The following is a 22,726-nucleotide window of genomic DNA, read 5'->3' as shown; positions in this document are numbered from 1 at the left end:
AGGTGGTGTTACCTGTTCTGTCACTCTCTACAATATCTTTGTTTCCTGCGTTAGACAATAGTATAGATTTGAAAGGTGATTTTACCTGTTCTGTCACTCTCTACAATATCTTTGTTTCCTGCGTTAGACAATAGTATAGATTTGAAAGGTAGGTTTACCTGTTCTGTCACTCTCTACAATATCTTTGTTTCCTGCGTAAGACAATAGTATAGATTTGAAAGGTAGGTTTACCTGTTCTGTCACTCTCTACAATATCTTTGTTTCCTGCGTTAGACAATAGTATAGATTTGAAAGGTGATTTTACCTGTTCTGTCACTCTCTACAATATCTTTGTTTCCTGCGTTAGACAATAGTATAGATTTGAAAGGTGATGTTACCTGTTCTGTCACTCTCTACAATATCTTTGTTTCCTGCGTTAGACAATAGTATAGATTTGAAAGGTGATTTTACCTGTTCTGTCACTCTCTACAATATCTTTGTTTCCTGCGTTAGACAATAGTATAGATTTGAAAGGTAGGTTTACCTGTTCTGTCACTCTCTACAATATCTTTGTTTCCTGCGTTAGACAATAGTATAGATTTGAAAGGTGATTTTACCTGTTCTGTCACTCTCTACAATATCTTTGTTTCCTGCGTTAGACAATAGTATAGATTTGAAAGGTGATTTTACCTGTTCTGTCACTCTCTACAATATCTTTGTTTCCTGCGTTAGACAATAGTATAGATTTGAAAGGTGATTTTACCTGTTCTGTCACTCTCTACAATATCTTTGTTTCCTGCGTTAGACAATAGTATAGATTTGAAAGGTGATTTTACCTGTTCTGTCACTCTCTACAATATCTTTGTTTCCTGCGTTAGACAATAGTATAGATTTGAAAGGTGATGTTACCTGTTCTGTCACTCTCTACAATATCTTTGTTTCCTGCGTTAGACAATAGTATAGATTTGAAAGGTGGGTATACCTGTTCTGTCACTCTCTACAATATCTTTGTTTCCTGCGTTAGACAATAGTATAGATTTGAAAGGTGATTTTACCTGTTCTGTCACTCTCTACAATATCTTTGTTTCCTGCGTTAGACAATAGTATAGATTTGAAAGGTGATTTTACCTGTTCTGTCACTCTCTACAATATCTTTGTTTCCTGCGTTAGACAATAGTATAGATTTGAAAGGTGATTTTACCTGTTCTGCCACTCTCTACAATATCTTTGTTTCCTGCGTTAGACAATAGTATAGATTTGAAAGGTGATTTTACCTGTTCTGTCACTCTCTACAATATCTTTGTTTCCTGCGTTAGACAATAGTATAGATTTGAAAGGTGGTGTTACCTGTTCTTGTAGGGTCTAAGTATAGGACCCCTGCGCCACCACCAGCATTCTGTGCACACGATGAAGACACCGAGAAGTACCACAAGCATCAGCGCCTTCTTCATCTTCGCCAGTGAACAGCTCTTGTTGCAGAACGTCAACCGGTCTTAGCGATGCACTTATATAATGAATATCCCGTAAAATGCAATTAAACACACCGATAAACTTGAAAAGGGGGCAATTTCCTGTGAGATGGAAGATAGCAACACGTGTGACGAATACGTCGATCAATTTGAACGAGAAGAGATATCGAACACTCCCACATCGTCAAATGACCCGAGATTTACACTTTAACAGAAACTTGAACAGCTGAATTGAATCTCTTTAGACAATTAAAAAGACCAAAACGTCATTGCATATACATACACTAATATACTAAATACTAAACAAAATGTAGTAATATTCTGAACAAAGTGTAGAAATATTCTAAACAAAATCAGTGCTGTGAAGTCTCACGCATTTTAACGTCGTGTCACGCTGTTACGCCGGTATATGGTTTTCTCACGCATTTTCAACATAGCAAAAACAAAATATAAAAATAAAAAATACGTATTTTTTTGTTGTTGTTCATTCGATCTCGACGACCGATAAACAAGCCTGCGACTGCAGGCCGGCCCGGTTAAGCATCGTAAGGCATTAAAAATCATATAATATCGTTGTTTATTGGTCAGAATCTCGAACCGTGACCAATTGTCAGCGCGCTTATTTCCCGCGCCGGTTTATTCGGTTTCACGATGTCGGTCTCCGACCAGACAAAATCTCACTCCTTGCGAAAGTTCCAACGTGAGAGCCCTGCAAAAAAATGCTGTTCCAGTTATACAGGTGGTAACTGCAAAGCAAAGTAAAACGTAATGTTCCATTTACAGAGGTCTAGCTACATTTATTGATTCATTAAAAACGCTCCAACGTTTTGAAATTGAATAGTATAATATATTTTATATATTTATCCAGCAATCACTGTATACATTGGCAAGATATGATGACTAGATAAATCTCTATATTTTCGGTCAATGACCAAAAATATAGGTCACGTGACATAAGCCCGACTCGACTCGAGTATTTCAGAGTAGATTTTCAATAAACATACTCTTTAAATCATTTGTTGAAGTGCAGTAAATACAAATAACTTTAAATTTTGCGATAACAACACACAACTTGTATATTTATTTATGAATTAGAGTTTAGAAACGCTTTTTTAATGTGACAGAATGTAGCCTCTTGCATGACGTCATACGGCAAAAGCCTTGCTAGGTTAACAATACGCGATTTGCGTACACAAAACTGGAATAAATTATGATTTTCCGAATATTCCTGTAGGATTGCAGGATAAAAGAAATAACTGGTTACTGTCTCGGCATAAAGCCGATATCTAAGACAGTAACCAGTTATTCCCTATTTATCCAGCAATCACTGTATACATTGGCAAGATATGATGACTAGATAAATAGGGAATAACTGGTTACTGTCTTAAGATATCGGCTTTATCCTGCTCAAGTAGACAGACAGACACATTCTTTATTTACGTCTTACCTTGTGTACAGATTAAAATAAAAACAAGACTTCAACAGTAATAACAGAGTAAGACAGTAGTAAAAGGACACAAGCCACTCCTATGGAGTTATGAGAGACTTTAAAATCATTAAAAGACTATCAAAAATATTTAAAGTATTATATTTACAAGAAGTCAAACTAAAAACCCTAAAATATATATGTCTATATGTATTAAAAATCTTTGATGACATAATAAAATAAGATGGCAACTTTTGACTGTAATTTTAACAATATCCGGGTGCCTTAAAGGCGCAGACCTAGTTTTAACCCGTAAAAATGGACACTAAGTTTAGTTAATCTACGCAACTGTAACACAGTTGGATATCTCGATTCACTAATATCAAAACCTATATTAGCTCGGCCATTTACCTTTCGACCGACCGTTCAAAATTGCGCCAAATTCCCTCGATCAAAATTGCGCACCCTTTTCTCTTTGGCATTTAACTGCTCCATTCAAATTCCATAGCACCTCCACCACCACCACCCGCCTGCTACCGATTTGATCGGGCTGCTGGTGCTCCCTTGCACCTGCCAGTGCAGGCGGTCCCTCCTCTCCCCCCCCCCCCCCCCCCCACCTTTCCTGTCATGGACGGAGGAGCCGGCCAAGGCCGGCTCTTGTGCCCACGAAACGCGTGCGCTACAACAGCTTGTTCTGGATGTGCACGTAAAACCCTATGACATGACATGACAGTTGGATAAAGTTACAACAGAGTGAAACAAGAGTGTGTGACGTTAAAACCGGAAAATATCCTTAAAACAGACTAGAACTCGCAACAATAACCGCTACCGCTACTTAAAATGCATTTTGTGATATTAGAAACAACAGGATGACCCAAAACACTTCGGGTCTACGGAAATGGATAGTCTAAACAATAAAATGTAAGTAATGTTTGATTTCAGTGATCATGAATGGCTCTAATAGTGAAAAATATGCTGTTTAAAAACTAGGGTCTGTCTCTTTAAAAGTAATGATATTTTTTCTTTATCTAAAAGGTTATTAATTTAAAGTTTACTACAGCAGCTACTGCCTTTTTAAAAAGATCTACTCTAATGTTACCATAAAGAGGACAGTGAATAAGAACATGTTCTTCAGATCCAGGCCCTCCGTTTTTCGCCAGTTTTTATTTCGGGACTTTAAATGTCTCAGGTAATAAGCCGAAAAGGGACATTCCCGAGTTTGCTGCATTGTAAAATATTTCCGACTAATAAAATATTTCTACGATTAAACTTACATATTAAATATATTTTCTTGTTTCTGTTTTTTTTTTATTTGTAAGAAGCCCAAACTGGATTTTGTCTTCAAAATAATTTCGTATGTACGAAATAAAAATATTTTAGGAAATAAAAATACAAATATTAGAACGATCAGAAACACGTTTAATATACAGCCAGTAATATTTTATGCAGAAAATATATTTGATATATAATTACAATCGTTAAAAAGTCTCTGTTAGTCGATAACGTCTTAAAAATTACAGGAAACTCAGGAATGTCCCTTTAAAGGCGCGATACCACTACGAAACATTGATAACGCACGTCAATATGACTTAGGCATAGGCGTATAGTAACATCAAATTCAGCGGTAAAACCATGTTTAAAAGTACAATAAGTACGGAATTTCTTTCTTTCATTTGTTCATTTGTTCATTTGTTCATCTGTCCATTTAATTTTGAAACCATCTAATGATTTTCTTTCCGTTTCTGTTATTGTGTCAGATAAAAAGAAATCTACAAAGGGACTCGTACCAGAAACTATTATTCCGAGGAAATCTAGTCTTTTATTGTTGTGTAGTTGTCATGACTCAAATGTAACATGTGTTTAAGAAATATATGTTATAAAGAGTGGAATAAATTGTACGTTTCCTAGGAATTTATATGAAAATTACGCAATTGCATAAATACGTTTGTACAACTACTTGAAATAATAGTTAATCATCAGCTGAAACTGTTTTTATACACACTTATTGAAACATGTTCGTGCTCTTCATTTCCGGTGTTCATACTTCTATCTTCTTTACATAATAACACATTTAAAATGATGTCTATGCATAAACAATTTATATTTATTATGAGTAAAGTAAAGTTTGTTTTCTTTAACGACGCCAACAGAGCACATTGATTTTTTATCTTATCATCGGCTTTTGGACGTCAAACATATGGTCATTCTGACACTGGTTTTTTTTATAGGAAACCCGCTGTCGCCACATAGGCTACTCTTTTACGACAAGCAGCAAGGGATCTTTTATTTGCGCTTCCCACAGGAAGGATAGCACAAACTATGGCCTTTGTTGAACCAGTTATGGATCACTGGTCGGTGCAAGTGGTTTACACCTACCTATTGAGCCTTGCGGAGAACTCACTCAGAGTTTGGAGACGGTATCTGGATTAAAAATCCCATGCCGCAACTGGGATCCGAACCCAGTACCTACCAGCCTGTAGACTGATAGCCTAACCACGACGTCATCGAGGCCGGTATTTTTATTATGTGAAACCTGGATCCTGCTTGTACAGGTCCAGTGTGTAAAAGGGTTTCCACGAGTACCCGAGTACTCGAGCACGGGTCCCGTACAAGGTGGAATACAATGATCAACTATAATATCATGTAGGACAATAATCTCAGCAGTAAATACCAATCGATATACGTCACACAATAGTTATATGATCATGCTCTAGTTTCTCGTTTTAATCTGTCCGTCCGTCACTACACTGAACATATCAACCGGTTTCTAAATGCAGTACAATGGCATGATTTGGTATTCAAATTCAGCGCCGGAATTAAGATGCATAATAATATTTCACTTTATTCCTTGGTCTCGTAATAATCTAGTGTAAGTGTCGGGTACACGAGTCCGAGTCGAGTTTGACCCTCGAGTACTCGAAAAGTAAAGTTTGTTTCATTTAACGACGCCACTAGAGCACATTTATTTTTTATCTTATCATCGGCTATTGGACGTCAAACATATGGTCATTCTGACACTGTTTTTTTTTTTTAGAGGAAATCCAATGTCGCCACATAGGCTACTCTTTTACGACAGGCAGGATAGCACAAACCATGGCCTTTGTTGAACCAGTCTTGGATCACTGGTCGGTGCAAGTGGTTTACACCTACCCATTGAACCCAGTACCTACCAGCCTGTAGACCGATGACCTAACCACGACGCCACCGAGGCCGGCCTCGAGTACTCGAGTCCAATATATTCATGACCGGAGTTATTATTTTTTTGTACCAATGCACTAAATATAGACACAATTAACCCATAATATATAATTACAAAATGTCGGATCACCTAAAAAAAAAAAAAAAAAATCCTTTTATTATTTTTATCTATTGTTTGTAGTATTTATACCATTTAATACCATCCATAAATGTAAAATAAAATAAATATATCAATCTAGTCATAATAATTTGCATCTTCTTGTTTTAGACCGGCCTCGGTGGCGTCGTGGTTAGGCCATCGGTCAACAGGCTGGTAGGTACTGGGTTCGGATCCCAGTCGAGGCATGGGATTTTTAATCCAGATAATCCCGACTCCAAACCCTGAGTGAGTGCTCCACAAGGCTCAATGGGTAGGTGTAAACCACTTGGACCGACCAGTGATCCCTAACTGGTTCAACAAAGGCCATGGTTTGTGCCAATCTAATTAAAATTAGCTCCACTATTACGTGTGGATCTAACAGCAGCCCATTGGAGCTCATGTCCAGTTGACCTTTCATTCGACTAATAAAAACCTTACTTACAGATCATGCCAGTGATTTAAAAATAATTTGAAAACATTCGGGATTATGCCGAGGGTATATGAAATGCTTCGGGTGAATTACGAAGTATGCCGGAAACTAATTTCAATATAAAATTCGTTTCAAGATGAAAAAAAAACCGTGATGGCATAGCCATAAAATCTGTTTATACTAGTATACAATCCAAAATTTATTACTGCACTTTCCCACCTGTTTTTTTCAATGTTGAAATAGACCAACAAGTTCGCCTATTACATAAATAGTCTCGCCCGATATTTTTAGAATTTGTATGCTCCCGAATAACGCTATAAACGACGAAGTGTAATTGGTCGATATTTGAATTGTTATTTATAGATGAAATGTCACCTGGACTTTGGAGTCCACGCAATGCTGTTAGATCTACCAGGGTAGACCCAGTAGAGCTAATTTTAATCAGATTGTGGTTTGTGATATCCTGCCTGTGGGAAGCGCAAATAAAAGATCCCTTGCTGCTAATCGGAAAGAGTAGCCCATGAAGTGGCGACAGCGGGTTTCCTCTCAAAATCTGTGTGGTCCTTAACCATATGTCCGACGCCATATAACCGTAATTTAAATGTGTTGAGTGCGTCGTTAAATAAAACATTTTTTTCTTTTCTTCTTGTTTTAACATCAAATGAGTGTAACAATTCGACTAACAAGTATCCCTGATGTTATGTAGACCTGTTTTCAGGAGAATCTTGCTTGGCTAATATCTTAGAAAGCAAATATCTCTTATTTATTTATCTAACTAATCATAAAGAAAGTAATTGCACAACGTGATATGGTCAGCATCTTAATACATGTATGTGGAACGGCGTTGTTATACTCCACTACACTGCAAATAGCAGTCCAAAATTTGATCGATTCTATGAGGCCCGTACGCAGAAATTTATATTGGGGGGTGGGGGGGGGGGGGGAGTGCGTAATCGACGGCCCAAAGGACCGGAGTTCTAGTGGGGTCCGGGGACATACCCCCCCCCCCCCCCCGAAATTTTTAAAATTCTAGAATGTAGGAGATGCATTTTCCTGCATTTTAGGAAGTAAATTTGTCACATCGTCGGACTATTTTTTTTTTTTTTTTTACACATCCACGGACGGACTCGGCAGACTTGGAGGGGGGGGGGGGGGGCGTACGCACCCACCCACCCCTTGCGTACGGGCATGTCTATATACCATTCTCTTCAATTTATGTGACAGAAAAGGTAGAAGCATCTTGTTAACAGAACAATCTTTTAATGTTGAAATTGTTGCTATGTAGTATCTGAATGAGTGCTCAATCATTAAGTTCTGAGGACGTTCATACATATTGTTTTCCGTGTGTACATTGTTGACATCTGGTAAAAGTGGGTATACTTTAATTTCATGATATAACAATACAGAAGGATCTATATACATGGGCGTACGACCCGGAGTGAGGGGGGGGGGGAGGGGGGGGGGGGGGAAACAGTGGGAAAAATTCGGGCAAAGCAAGAAGAAGAACTTGGTAGTTTTTATCTGGGTAAAATTTCGGGCAAATCAACCCCTCCTGGCCCGCTAAATAAAAGAGTCCCCATACGCCCATGTCTATATATTTTGAATTTTCACTATGTAGACTTAATCAACTTATCTGTTATCATATGTATATTCTTTTAAAACTTTCTCTGAATCAGGGGCGGGGCGTAGCCGTCCGTTTGATGCGCGGTCGATCTGGGATCGATCCCCGTCGGTGGACCCATTGGGCTATTTCTCGCTCCAGCCAGTGCACCACGACTGGTATTCAAAGGCCGTGGTATATGCTATCCTGTCTGTGGGATGGTGCATATAAAAGATCCCTTGCTGCTAATCGAAAAGAATAGCCCATGAAGTGGCGGCTGCGGGTTTCCTATCTCAATATGTGTGTGGTCCTTAACCATATGCCCGACGCCATATAACCGTAAATAAAATGTGTTGAGTGCGTCGTTAAATAAAAACATTTCCTTCCTTCCTTCTCTGAAACATCAATGCAATCTCGTGTATTTAATACCACAAAAACAGAACATTTCTCTGAAAGGGAGGTCACCGTACTTGCTAACTGCTTGGTTGAAATGTAGAATTATATTGTTGGAATGAAATATCTTTCAAGTGATGCTTTTAGTTTATGTACTGGTATGCATCTGGTTAGAAATCCATGCAAGAGTGATCCACTATTTGCGATGCATTTTCTGTTAATTTATTATTCCACTTTCCCTCTTCATTTTCGAGGGGGGAGGAGGTGGGGTTATGAATTTTCGTATTTGCCATTGCAATAAAATGGTGAAATTTGCAAACACTCAGTATTATCAGTCAAATGTGTACACATTTAATAGTTTTGGCTTAGTGGATATCATTTGATGAATGTGCTTATTCAGAGCAACGAAGAAAGGAAGGAAATGTTTTATTTAACGACGTACTCAACATATTTTATTTACGGTTATATGGCGTCGGACATACGGTTAAGGACCACACAGATATGGAGAGAGGAAACCTGCTGTCGCCACTCCATGGGCTACTCTTTTCGATGAGCAGCAAGGGATCTTTTACATGCACCATCCCACAAACAGGATAGTACATACCACGGTCTTTGATATACCAGTCGGGATGCACTGTCTGGAGCGAGAAATAGCCCAATGGGTCAACGACGGGGATCGATCCCAGACCGACCGCGCATCGATCCCAGACCGACCGCGCATCAAGCGAACGTTTTACCACTGAGCTACTTCCCGCCCATCAGAGCAACGATGCTATATTTAGTAATGTTCCGAACATGACACAGAGCAATCGAAACCTAATTTATTTCTTGAACATAAATCTTTAAAAACAATAATAAAAATTAAAAAATACTAAAAAGAAAACTTTGAATGGCACTTCGATAGTTTCCGTATATTACGGACTTTGCCGGAAACATAACTATTACGTCAACAATACGATGACGTTTCAATATGGTTATGGACGTCAACGTTGCTCCACGTACAATCTTGTAAATTTATCTTAAATTCAGAAATAGGGGAACGATATCGCAATTTGACGTATATGAGCATATTTAAAGTGTACACGAAAACATAATAGTATGCATTTATAATATATTAAAGACGGTGAAGCTCGCACAATGGATACAGCCGCTATTTGAAAAGTGTTCTACTGTGTGGATATCTCCGAAACAGGTCAGTGCATCTATTATAATACTAATATCTTAGTAAAAAAAAGTATTTATCAGTTAAATAATAGTCTTCAGGGCTGTAGCTAGGATTTTTTGTTGGGGGGGGGGGGGGGGGGGGGGGGGGGGGGGGGGGGGGGGGGGGGGGGGGGGGGGGGGGGGGGGGGGGGGGGGGGGGGGGGGGGGGGGGGGGGGGGGAAACTGAGTAGTTAATAGTCTAAAACTGTTACGGTTAAGAAGAGAATTTCTATAATTTGTTTCCGGATTGTTTAGTATCTCCCCCCCCCCCCCCAGGGGCGGATCCAGGAATTTTAGCAGGGGGGGGGGTCCAGTCTTGAGCCTTTGAAGGGCCCCCCTCGATAGGAAATTTTCATATTTGAAGATGGCTTTAGATGGATTTGAAGTATCTCGGGCTGATAAATTATGATATCACAAGACACTCAAGGAGTATCCACTATATATATCTGTAGTCAAATTTGGTTTAAAACCGGCACCTACAATATTCATAGAGGGGGCGCAAAGTTTAAAAAAGGCACCTACACCATTCAAAAGTACCGTGGAGGGTACGCATCTCAGCACCCCTTCAATGGATACGCATCTGTTTTAAATGTTTATTTCCTCGTAGAAATTCATAACCGTGTATAAAACCTTCCAGTTTGCCTCTCCGCACCCCCCCCCCCCCCCCCCCCGTGAACAGCAGTTATGTGTAGAATGAAGATGTTTTATTTAACGATGCACTCAACACATTTTATTTTTGGTTATATGACGTCAGACGTGGTTAAGGACCATACATATATATATATATATATAGAGAGAGAGAGAGAGAGAGAGAGAGAGAGAGAGAGAGAGAGAGAGAGAGAGAGAGAGAGAGAGAGAGAGAGAGAGAGAGAGAGAGAGAGAGAGAGAGAGAGGGAGGGAGGAAACCTGCTGTCGCCATTTCGATTAGCAGCAAGGGATATTTTATATGCACCATCCCACAGACAGGATAGTACATACGACGGCCTTTGTTACACCTGTTGTGGAGCACTGGCTGGAACGAGAAATAGCCCAATGGGTCCACTGACGGGGATCGATCCTAGACCGACCGCGCCTCAAGCGAACGCTTTACCACTGGGCTACCACCGCCCCTCAATTATAAATGTGTAGAAATACTTAGAACACACCTCAAAAGTAATCAAGTTTATAAGTCTTTTATTTCCTTGTTACAGTTTCAACTCCTGAGCATTCCTAACTATAAATAATGTAACATATATTATACACACAGCATGTATAGTGCAACAGTGTAAAGCGTTTCTCTCACTAGTCACAAACAAAATTATATTTAAGCCACATGTACTCTTAAAAAAAAGTAGGGGAACTCTAATAAGAATTTACAATTGCCAAAATTGTAAGGTATATTAGCTGTGTGGAATGGTTATATGATAACAGTGAATTAATTGGGCAAACACTACAACCGGTAGTTCAGTATTACAGTAGGTTTTATGACCACCAAAGATCTTGAAGGATGATTGGGGTCAGAAGTGAAATTTGAAAGTTGACGATTTTTTATCAGTAAATCGCAAATTCAAACAAAAATGACTAAAAACAAAACAACTGTATGATCAACAGAATGAAAACGATTGACAGAAATAATGTTCCACAGTGATTAATCGACCTTCTGGAAATTGTCACGTGTACGGGGCAACTGCGTGATGCACGTGCAAACTATGGAATGTGTTTTGCTGTGTTAATAAACTGTTCATGTTCGGTCTAATAGTTGATATTAACATTAATATTTCAGGTTCCCCTACATTTTTTGAAGAGTATATCTGTATGAGGAACATACAGCAGACCAATTAGCGACTGTACTTAGTCGTTTTGCGTCAAAAAGGAACCAATGAATTGCAATGCATCTCTATTATAAATAAAGTTAAAATTCGTATAACAACATAATATATAATTAAGTTTTAAACTCATACCAACTCAAATGTAAAAATAAAATTGGAATTTTTTTTCTATGTGAATAATACAAAAAGGTTTTTTATCAAATTATATAGATTATATCCAATTTTTAATACAGGGCTTGAAAAGAAAATGCTGGAACAGCCAATGAAATATGTAGCTTCATTTGAATTATCACTTAAGTAATCAATATGGCAGCACACAGGTAGAATTGTGTGTGCTTTACTTTGGCTGTTCCATCAGTTGCCTTCATACCTGCGTCAACAAAATAATATTTAACCTATGCAATTTGATGGTAATTTGTAACCCCCCCCCCCCCCCTCCAACTCAACAACAATAAACAAAAAAACAAAAAAAAACAAAAACTAAAAAAATCGCTTTTTTATTTACATAGATTATATCTTCAAAAATGTTGTTTAAGCTGATATGGGTTTAAAACTTAATATGTTTATACATGTACATGCATATGCATTTTAACCAGTCGGTTCCCTTTTGACGCAAACGGACTTCTACATATGAAAAAATAATGCAAAAACATAACCACGGTTGTAGCGTTGTCCAAGAATAACGTGTCGCAGGAAGAACATTATAATAAAACACCGGCCTTGGTGGTGTTGTGGTTATGGTTGGTAGGTACTGGGTTCGCCTCCCGGTACCGGCTCCAAACCAGAGCGAGTTACTCAATGAGTAAGTGTTAGACCACTACACCATCTTTTCTCTCACTAACCACTATAACAACTAACCCATATAGCTGAGGTGTGTGCCCAGGACGGCGTTCTTGAACCTTAATTGGATTAAAGCACGAAAATAGGTTGAAATGAAATGAAGTGAAATATATAAAACTCCAAGTGCTTAAATATTAAAACTATACTCGAGATTGGACCTATTCATCAGTATGGTACATTTCGAAAACCATGTGCCCCGTTTTCTGTTTGTCAGTCTCTCTCAGTGGTTTTTTTTTTTTTTTTGGTCTCTTCATCCGTCCGTCTGTCTGCCATTCACACACGCATACCATACCCCGTACACTCAGCCATCAGTCACACCATGCACGTGCACAAACAGTGACGCACACAAATACGTAATGGAGAATATACGAGCAAGTGTGGATTCATATGGGCCGCTGTATTTTTCAAGAATTCACACTTTGGATGCTTTCTCCAACTTGTTCAATCCAACAATGTGGCAGATCTCGTGGACAAAAGCGTTGTACAAGTTCATTTAGTAGTGAGTTTAAATCTCTGCCCTGAACGCACAAACATTTCACAGGTTAGACCGGCGTGGAGGAACTTCGTCGCTGCCCTAAATGCCACTAGGCATGACAGGAAATGATGATGATGATGTAGATTATTTAGGGGATAATATCACTGTGTTTCGAAATTCGTTGTTAACTATGAGGATTTATCAGAGAAACCAAATGAAAAGTAATCTACAGTTAAAACAATAGTGTGACGCCACAGGTATGGGTTAAACATAAATATACACGTGGTCACGCACATACAGGCCATTATACACATCAGTGGATCATTGAGATTTCGGGATCGTGAATGATAGTTTCACGTCTCGCTGTATGGCGGAGGTGGCGAAAGCGGCAGTGGCTGCACGTGCAACACTCTGGAATGCCGGGTAAAAGATGGCGTCATCGAGTTGCCGGGTCGTGGTGTATAGGGAGGAGCTGACGTCATGCCGTGTGTATGCCTGCAAATACAGAAGTAAAATTTGAATTATTTTGATTCCATCAGGAACTTGTTTTGAAATGCCGTATTTTGAAATTTAAAATATTCTCAATCAACAACCCCCCTCCACCACCACCACCACCACCACCAGCAACAACAACAAGTTTGGGTCCTCAAATACATGTATTTGTATCCCTCATACAACTGAATTGACAGTACCCTCCCTACTACGAAATACACTGCGCGGGCCCTGCACTGTTTAAGAAAACGAAAAGAGATTTTTATATAATATTATAGGGACAGATTAACAAACGAATAATCAAATATAGAGATTTATCGGATAAACAAATCCAGGAATGATATTTTCATTCTGTATGCAACAGGCGACATTCTTCGCCAATGTTCTTTATATCTTGACCACAATTTTTACAAATTCCAAAACACTTTTCATTTCTTTTCAAATCAAAACAATTTCTCGTTCTAGCCATTGCACCATGGCTGGTATATGAAAGGCCGTGGTATGTGCAATCGTGCCTGTGGGATGATGCATATAAAAGATCAGTTGCTACTAATGGAAAAATGTAGCAGGTTTCCTCTCTAAGACTATATGTCAAAATTACCAAATAGTTGACATCCACTAGCCGATAATTAATAAATCAGCTTGTTCTAGTGGTGCCGTTAAAACAAAAAGGGGAGGGAGTTAGCTCAGTCGGTTGAGTGCTCACTTCCTCTGATACCAAATGTTTGACATCCGATAGTCGATGATTAATTAATCAATGTGCTCGTTAAACAAAACAAACTTTTTCAAAACAAAACTTTAACTTTTTAAGTCAATACGTCAGACTGATGGGACCCCCCCCCCCCCCACCACCACCACCACCACAATACCACTCTTAGTGGAGGCTGAGAAGGGGTGCAGTATGTAAATATCTGACCTGGACTCTCTTTGCCGTCTTGAAGATGATACAGGTGTGTCGGGCCACATAAACTGCGAGTACGACAGATAGAAAATGCTGTTTTCGCGATCCGGCCCGACATGCATCGCCCTCTGGCGGGAAGATCCCCACCAACCACCTTCCTTGTTACTGCAGCAGCAAGCCACCGTTCCCAGAACGATGATGATGATTGCCAAGGCAACCAGTGACCCAAGAACGACAACTGCAGCGTTTAAGGAATTGGACTCTTCTGTTGGCTGTGCACTGGAGATTGAACCTGAAACATCATCATTGGATTTGTGTAACTAGGTCATGGTCATCTGATAAAAAAAGACATTCACAAAGGTCTAGGTCAGTTGTTTATGTGAGCCTATCTCTGAGCTACTGCTGCTGTCATATCACATTAGCCATTTAAATTTAATATATAAATGTTTTGGGGATGATTTATAAATCTGAAAGGTCAAGGTCAAATGATTTAGAATTTTGCTGTGTCCTGTGTTAGAGAGGTCAAGGTGATAATTTAGATGGTTAATGAATGAATGAATAAGGGATGAATGTATGAATGAATGAATGAAGTATGCATAAAAGAAATATCTATCGACACCCCAACACGAAAAATACTTCGGCTATTGAGATAAATATATCAATGAATTTATGATCAACAAAGGTCAAGGTCATATTATGATTTAGCATACACTAAACACTGTTACAAAGGTCAAAATGTAAGTTGATTTAGACATTTTCAAATATACTGCACGTGTACTGTGTTTTTGGGTTATTATATCGAAATACTAGAAACGTTTCAACGTCAATATCGTTTGAAATCAATGCATTGTAATGCTTTAAAATAATTCTGAAGGTTAAAGCTAAAAAGGTTCAAGGTCGTGACGTCAGACATATGTGATCGTCTCATTCCTCTAGATTCCATTGTGCCTGAATAGTTGCGCAAACTACAGCTACTCTACTCACTCCAATAGCGAATTCGAAATCCATTGCCCTCAATACTTCCATCTGAGATAAAGTTGATGAACACAACACCGCCGGTGCTCACCAGACTTGGGTTGGAGTAACCACAGAATCGGGACAGTCGTAAGCTTGAGGCACTAGAACCTGAAATAAAATCAATAAAATCAAAGGAATAAAGCAGGGGCTAAGTTAGGTGTCTGCGTGTGTGCGTGCATGCGTGCGTGTGTGTGTGTGTGTGGGGGGGGGGGGGGGGGTTTCGGGTCGGTGGGTCAGGTGGGGTTGCAAGGCGAGGTTGTTTCTTGTGAACACTCTCATATTTGTACCAAACTTCCATCTAACACATGTTCCATTAGCCCGAGTGCTCTGACGGTGAGAGAGCTAGACGGACATATGGACAGAAAACAATCTATATGAATATTGCGCAATCTCTGCATACCAAAACAGGATTCAAAGATTCCCGCTCTAATACAACAACAATTCTATGTTTGACGTCAAAAGTATACCTTTACAACAATCATTTTTGAGTTCCTTGATTAATTTTATTTCAAATATTAATCACTAATACACACACTACAGGAAAAAACCCGAAAACACCTCCGTTAAATAACGTCCCGGTTAAATACGTAGTTGCTGACGGGTTTGTTCATGTAGTGTGTGTGTGTGTGTGTGTGTGTGTGTGTGTGTGTGTGTGTGCAGAGGCGTAGCGTGATCTGGACCTGGGAGGAGGGGGGGGGGGGGGGGGGGGTCGAATATGTAACCAAGTGGACTTTTTTCTATTTTGTTTTTCCACCACCAGAAACTCCATATGTATAAACCTGTATGTTTTAGTTCTGAAAGCGGACCATCTGCTTCAGCGCGCGCGCGCGCGTGTGTATGTGTGTGTGTGTGTGTGTGTGTGTGTATTAAATATCCCATTCTTGGTCTGTGTGAAACTCTCGTTAATTTACTGTCATTTCACTAAATCATTCTCAAGTCCGTATATGGAAGCTCAGTATTAATCTACCTAGCTGCTATCAAAAAGCTAACCAAAAAACATTCTCATGGTTCGTGTCGAAAGTAATTAAGGGCGGGACGTAGCCCAGTGACCGCGGTCGGTCTGGGATCGATTCTCGTCGGTGGGCCCATTGGGCTATTTCTCGTTCCAGTCAGTGCACCACGACTGGCATGTCAAAGGCTGTGGTATTTACTACCCAGTCTGTGGGATGGTGGATATAAAAGATCCCTTGCTGCTAATCGAAAAAGAGTAGCCCAAATCTCAGAACAGCTTCTTTAATGGTTAAATATAGAATAATACACGAGTGGGCGTTAGTGTATATCATTTGTTTAAAATGTATCTCGACGAACGAAGGGGGCGACACGTAGCCCAGTGGTAAAGCGCTCGCTTTATGCGTGGTTGGTATGGGATCGATCCCCGTCAGTGGGCCCATTGCGCTATTTCTCGCTCCAGCCACTGGTACAACAAAGGTCGTGGTATGTGCTATGCTGTCTATGGGATGGTGCATATAAAGATCCCTTGCTGCTAATCAAAAAGAGTAGCCCATGAAGTGGCGACAGCGGGTTTCGTCTCTCAAAATCTGTGTGGTCCATAACCATATATCTGACGCCATATAACCGTAAATAAAATGTGTTGAGTGCATCGTTAAACAAAACATTTCCATTTTCAGACATCGTGTACATTACATGTTTGTTTACTGTTATTTTACCAAACCATTCTCAAATCAGTATATAAACGCTTAGTATTAATCTACCGAACAGCTATGAAAAAGCAGGGACTAACCAAAGAAAGGTTTGGAGTCGGTATCTGGATTAAAAATCCCATGTCTCGACTTGGGATCCGAATCCAGTACCTACCAATCTGTAGACCGATGACCTAACCACGACGCCACCGAGGCCGGTCCTAACCAAGAAAGTCTCATTGTTGGTGTCAAAAGTAATTAAAGGGACATTCCTGAATTTGCTGCATTGTAAGATGTTTCCGACTAATAAAATATTTCTACGATTAAAGTTACATATTAAATATAGTTTCTTATTTAGAATATCAGTGTCTCTATATTCAATGTATTTCTGGTCGTCTTAATATTTGTAAGAAGCCCAAACTGGATTTTTGTCTTCTAATAATTTCGTACGTACGAAAAAACAAACATTTTAGGAAATAAAATGAAATTTAACCTAATACATATATTAGAACGATCAGAAACACGTTTACTATACAGCCGCTAGTATTTTATGTAGAAAAATATATTTGATGTGTAATTACAATCGTTAAAAAGTATCTGTTAGTCGATAACATCTTAACAGTTGCAGCAAACTCAGGAATGTCCTTTTAAGTGTCTAACAATGCCAAGCTCATCAAGTGGGTACGAAGATTGTGAGAAAAGATCAACATGTACATTATACCCGTTTTTGATAACTAAAATCATTCTTTACTTAGATGTTATTGTTTAGATTATCCATTTCCGCACATTCGAAATGTTTTTGGTCATCCTGGTGTTTTTAATATCACAAAATGCATTTCTCATAGTTTTTAAAAACGCACGTGCGTCTGAGAAATAACAGTTATGGAGTCGAGTTTTAATCTATTTTTAAAGGGTATTTCACCATTTCAAAGTCACAGACTCATGTTTCACTCAAATGTAACTTTATGCAAATGTATTACATGTTTGTAGATTAACTAAACTTAGTGTGCATTGTCATGGGCTGAAACTAGGGTCTGTCCCTTTAAGAATCGATCTTAGCGCTAAGATCACCTTAAATACATGAGTTACGGTAGCTATGCACCTAAGTGGTCTTCGTGGTGGTGGGGGTAGGTCCAATAAGCCCCCACTTGATGACATAATATTTAGTTCTTTGCTTTACTTTCAGGAGCGTAAACTGGGAGCGGACGGTTATTCGGGCGGGTAGGGGTCGGTGTGTGGGTTTGTGGGTGGGTGTGGGTGGGTGTGGGTTGTCGGACGAACAACCGCGCTGAGGCTGAAACAATTTAATTACAATGCAATATTAGGTATCCATGGAAAATGTAGACAAAATGGTCCGCTAAATTCATATTCGAACCCCCAGGTTGAGACCAGGCTACGTCCTTTACTTTAGATATATGGACCCTCAAAATGGGCATACAAGGTGCCTGTCAGCGTATCCACACTTCACATATATGTTCCTAAGATTGGCGGGCCATTTCATTTCATTTCATCTTATTTTTGTGCTTGTATCCAATTAAAGTTCAAGCACGCTGTCCTAGGCACATACCTCAGCTATATGGGCTGTCTGTCCAGGACAGTGGATTAGTTGCTAATGAGAGAGAAGAGGGTGTAGTGGCCATACACCTACCCATTGAGCCCTTAAGAACTCGCTCTGGGTTGGAGCGTTACCGGGCTGTGAACCATGTACCTACCATCCTGTAGTCCGATAGCTTAACCACTGCGCCAACGAGGCCGGTATTGGCGGGCCTAATGACATTGGTTTTTATACAAACAAGGAATTCTCGAGACAAAAGTACGGTGCAGGCGCGCGTGCCAGGATTCAGGGTTGTGTGTCTAAACTGACAAGCGAAGGGGGGGGGGGGGGGGGGGGGGGGGAGGTGGCTCAAGCCACAATATATGTAAAAAACAAATCGCTTGAGCAGGGGTAGGGGGTTCGACCTCCCATCCCACCCCCGTCCATGTACACACGCCTGCTGTGGACAGCAAATATGGTTAAGACCAAGTCCCGTACAGTGTATGATTACTTACCATCATAAACGATCACGTAGTCATAGCTACAAGTCGAGGAACTCTCAATGGAAGAATATTCCACGTCGAGGTTAATCACGAGACTGGTATTCAGGGCTGTGATTAGCCAACGCTCATCTTCATATCTGCAAAAATGAAAGCACCTTGTTTTATATCATCGCTGTTAGTGTTGATACATCAGTTTATTTTAAAGAGACGGTGCCGAGTTTACTCTCTTTTTAAAATGTTTTTGACTAGCAGAGCCCTTTTAAAGGCGCAGACCCTAGTTTCAACCCGTGAAAATTAACACTTAAGTTTAGTTAATCTACAAACATGAAACACACACTTGGATAAGGTTATAACTGGCATCGAAATAAGCATTGTGTCTGGTAACCCATTTACAGGTTACCACAAAATATATACTATATGACAGAATTGAATTCCTGTTACTACTACTTTTAACGCCCTTACATGTGTGTCAGATGATTATTGTAGTATGCAATAGACCTTTCTTAAATGTGGTAACCTGAACGACCGTTCTCGACTTATTTCGATGCCTGTTATAACAGAGAGAAGCTAAAACTTGTGATGTTTAAACAGGGAAATGCCGTCTAAAAATAACTAGAGCTTCTCTCGATAACCATTACTTCTCAGACGAACGTGCCTTTTTAGAATTAAGAAAAATAGATGTTGGGGGTATTGCGAAACACTGGGTGACCAGAACCACTTCAGGTATACGAACATTAATATTCTATAATATAAAATGAAAGTGCTTCTAATTTAAATTATCAAAAAATGGCTTTAATAGTGAAAACGTACGTCTTAGTGTTTAAAAACTAGGGTTTGTCGCTTTAATAACTAAAATTACACGTAAAATAAAAATATTTTGTTTAGAATAATCATTAGTTGTATATTCAGTGTATTTCTTGTCCTAATGTTGGTAGTAGTTAAACGTTTATTTTAGGCCTTCACAAAATTTGACATGCCAGGCGTGGAATACCAGATGAAACCGGAAAAAGTCCGAGTTCACCATATCCCCCCACCATATCTCATGCGAGCGCTAGATACCACCAGAGCCGGTTTAAGGATCCGCGGGGCCTGTAGCACAAATAACAGCGGGGCCTCCTTCCCAGGATATATAGTTTGCAACCCCCTCGGGAAAAGAGGAAAAATTACCAGGGGAAATAAATGTACACATCAACACGGGGCCCGTATCGGCTCTTGACACCATTGACTAGGTCGTACCATTTTTGGGGGCCAGGAACGTTTTTTCCCCCTAACCATGGCGCTCGCATAGTATATATCTAGTCATATTATACATTGCTTTCATGGCTGTACCAACTTTTAATTGCTTCCGACTCTCCTGTCTACCACGAAGTTATACGGGAAGTGTGCGTTAGCGGTACGAACAATCTAATTAAAATTAGCTCCACAAGTTAATTAAATCTCAGTTGAAGATTCACAAATAACTGTGGTCATCGGCCATGCTTGCTATTACCGGAACGCGCCGGAACTGAAAAGTGGTTAGGGGGACGTAACTCTGGCTAATTTTTCTTGCTAATTTCTGGCCTCAGACCACAATTAATTTCGCTATATGTTTCTATATAGCTTTAGTGGCTATAACATTTTTATTAATATCAGCAGGCCCGTGGATTTTTGTATGTACCTTTGCCTGCCTAGGGGACACATACCCTGAAAAGGACAACCCCTGTTGTCCAGCTCTTTCTCCCAGCATATTGGTTTAAACAGACACAACCTCTAAACCAGGCCGGAGTACCCCATTTTACACAAAAAAGCACTACTTTTGCATGGGCCGGAATTACCACAAACAAGTCTTCAATGTCAACAAGTTACACATGTTTACAAACTACATGTTCTTCCCTGTCACGTCAGTCACATAGTTGCCACTTCATAGCTGTCTGCCGTGAAATAATCACAGTCAAACAGCAGACTACTTGCGCGGACAAATTTCCGGATCTGAGGCCTTCTAATAGAGGCTATTACCTAGTAGAGCTAATTTTAATCAGATTGCGGTACAGGTGGTATCAATTTGTTTGGTGGTGGTATCAATTTGTGCTTGCACATAAAACAAAATTTACTTCTCACTGAAATTCATGTCAGTTTGGTTTTGTAAGTCGGTTTGTTTTAACAAAATCAATAATATGTCTTGCTTATACCAAAACACCTACAAAATGTCACAACCATAAATTTAACAACAGTTTGTATTGTTTAACAACACCACTAGAGCATATTGATTTATTAATCATCGGCTATTGGATGTCAAACATTTGATGATTTTGACATATAATCCATTCGTAGCAACGGATATTTTATTTATTTATTTTATTATTAATTTTGTTTAAATGGTTGGGGGGTATAATTAAAAATTGTTTTAAAACTTTAAGAAAGGAAAAAAAAAAAAAAAAAAGACAGTGGGGTTTGTTTTGTTATTGTTGTTAAAATTCTACCAATTGTCGGATGTGGTGCGTCGTATAATTTTACCTGCCGTAGTAGTTGGGGTAGTTGGGGGACGTCAGGTAGCTGGATGACGTGCCTGCCGTCAGATACGTCGTGCTGCCAGAATCTATCAGAGCCGCTGAAATTTTAAATAAATGAAAGACATGGTTCTGAGAGAGAGAGAGACCGAGAAAGACCAAGTGAGTGGGAGAGAGAGAGAGAGAGAGAGAGAGAGAGAGAGAGAGAGAGAGAGAGAGAGAGAGAGAGAGAGAGAGAGAGAGAGAGAGAGAGAGAGAGAGAGAGAGAGAGAGAATGGGGGGGGGGGGGGGGGGGGGGCATACCACATATGTTATTTCTACAATACAAGCAGCAAAGGGAACTTGACCAGATATAGGATTCTAGATACCACGGCCTTTGATATACCAGTATTTAGAATGGGAACAAATATTTAAGTCCATAGAGGACAATTGAACCTATCACCTCAGGCGAGCGCTTTACGACCGAGTTATATCGATTACTCTAGTTAACCAATATGTCACACTATACTGGTATATCAAACAATCATCCTTTCACTTTTAATACTAAGAAATAATAATAATTGTTATACTGTTTATCACAGATTTTATAATAAAAACACTCATTCCAGTCGGTGCACCATGACTGGCATATCAAAGGCCGTGGTATGTGCTTTCCTGTCTGTGATGGTGCATATAAAAGATCCCTGTTTTTTAAGGGAAAAACAAAATGTGGGATTCCTCTCTAAGACTATATGTTAACATTACCAAATGTTTGACATCCAGTAGCCGATGATTAATAAATCAGTGTGCTCTAGTGGTGTCGTTAAACAAAATAACATTTTAAACTTTATAACAAAAACAAAGATAATACCAAACACTTCTTACCTTGTGAAATGAAAGTTATAACACAAAATATATACATGTTTTACAGTTCTCCAGTTAGTGAATCGCACTCAGGCTACCACTTTAGTTGTAATCGATTTACAGTTCAATTATCCCATGAAATAAATCTGATCGCTGGAGATTAGGCCAACTTAATATACTTATAAATGCGTAACGCACGTACGTCGTGTATACAAATGTTGTGGTATATATTGCTACACAACAGTCTATTACTACAGGACAGGTATTTTGGGCAATGATATAAGCCAAATGATTACTTATTCAGTTAAAATATATCGTAACAACATGTGTTGGATGAAGTGCACTTTTAC

At 39.4% G+C, this 22,726-nt stretch overlaps 1 protein-coding gene across 1 annotated transcript; it reads right to left on the bottom strand.

Annotated features, from left to right (window-relative positions):
• Positions 1-12,081: 12,081 nt before the first annotated feature.
• Positions 12,082-22,434, bottom strand: LOC121377959 (neuropilin-1-like). Its single transcript, XM_041506054.1, has 6 exons — positions 22,398-22,434; positions 21,541-21,634; positions 19,060-19,184; positions 15,338-15,478; positions 14,369-14,645; positions 12,082-13,455 (listed from the first exon to the last, which is right to left on the bottom strand). Exons 1-6 carry the CDS (start codon positions 22,432-22,434, stop codon positions 13,314-13,316), a joined length of 816 nt encoding a protein of 271 aa, XP_041361988.1. The 3' UTR covers positions 12,082-13,313.
• Positions 22,435-22,726: the final 292 nt, after the last annotated feature.

This window comes from Gigantopelta aegis, chromosome 7 (assembly GCF_016097555.1).
Source record: "Gigantopelta aegis isolate Gae_Host chromosome 7, Gae_host_genome, whole genome shotgun sequence".
Lineage (NCBI taxonomy): Eukaryota > Metazoa > Mollusca > Gastropoda > Neomphalida > Peltospiridae > Gigantopelta > Gigantopelta aegis.
This window is presented reverse-complemented; position numbering and strand designations above follow the sequence as displayed.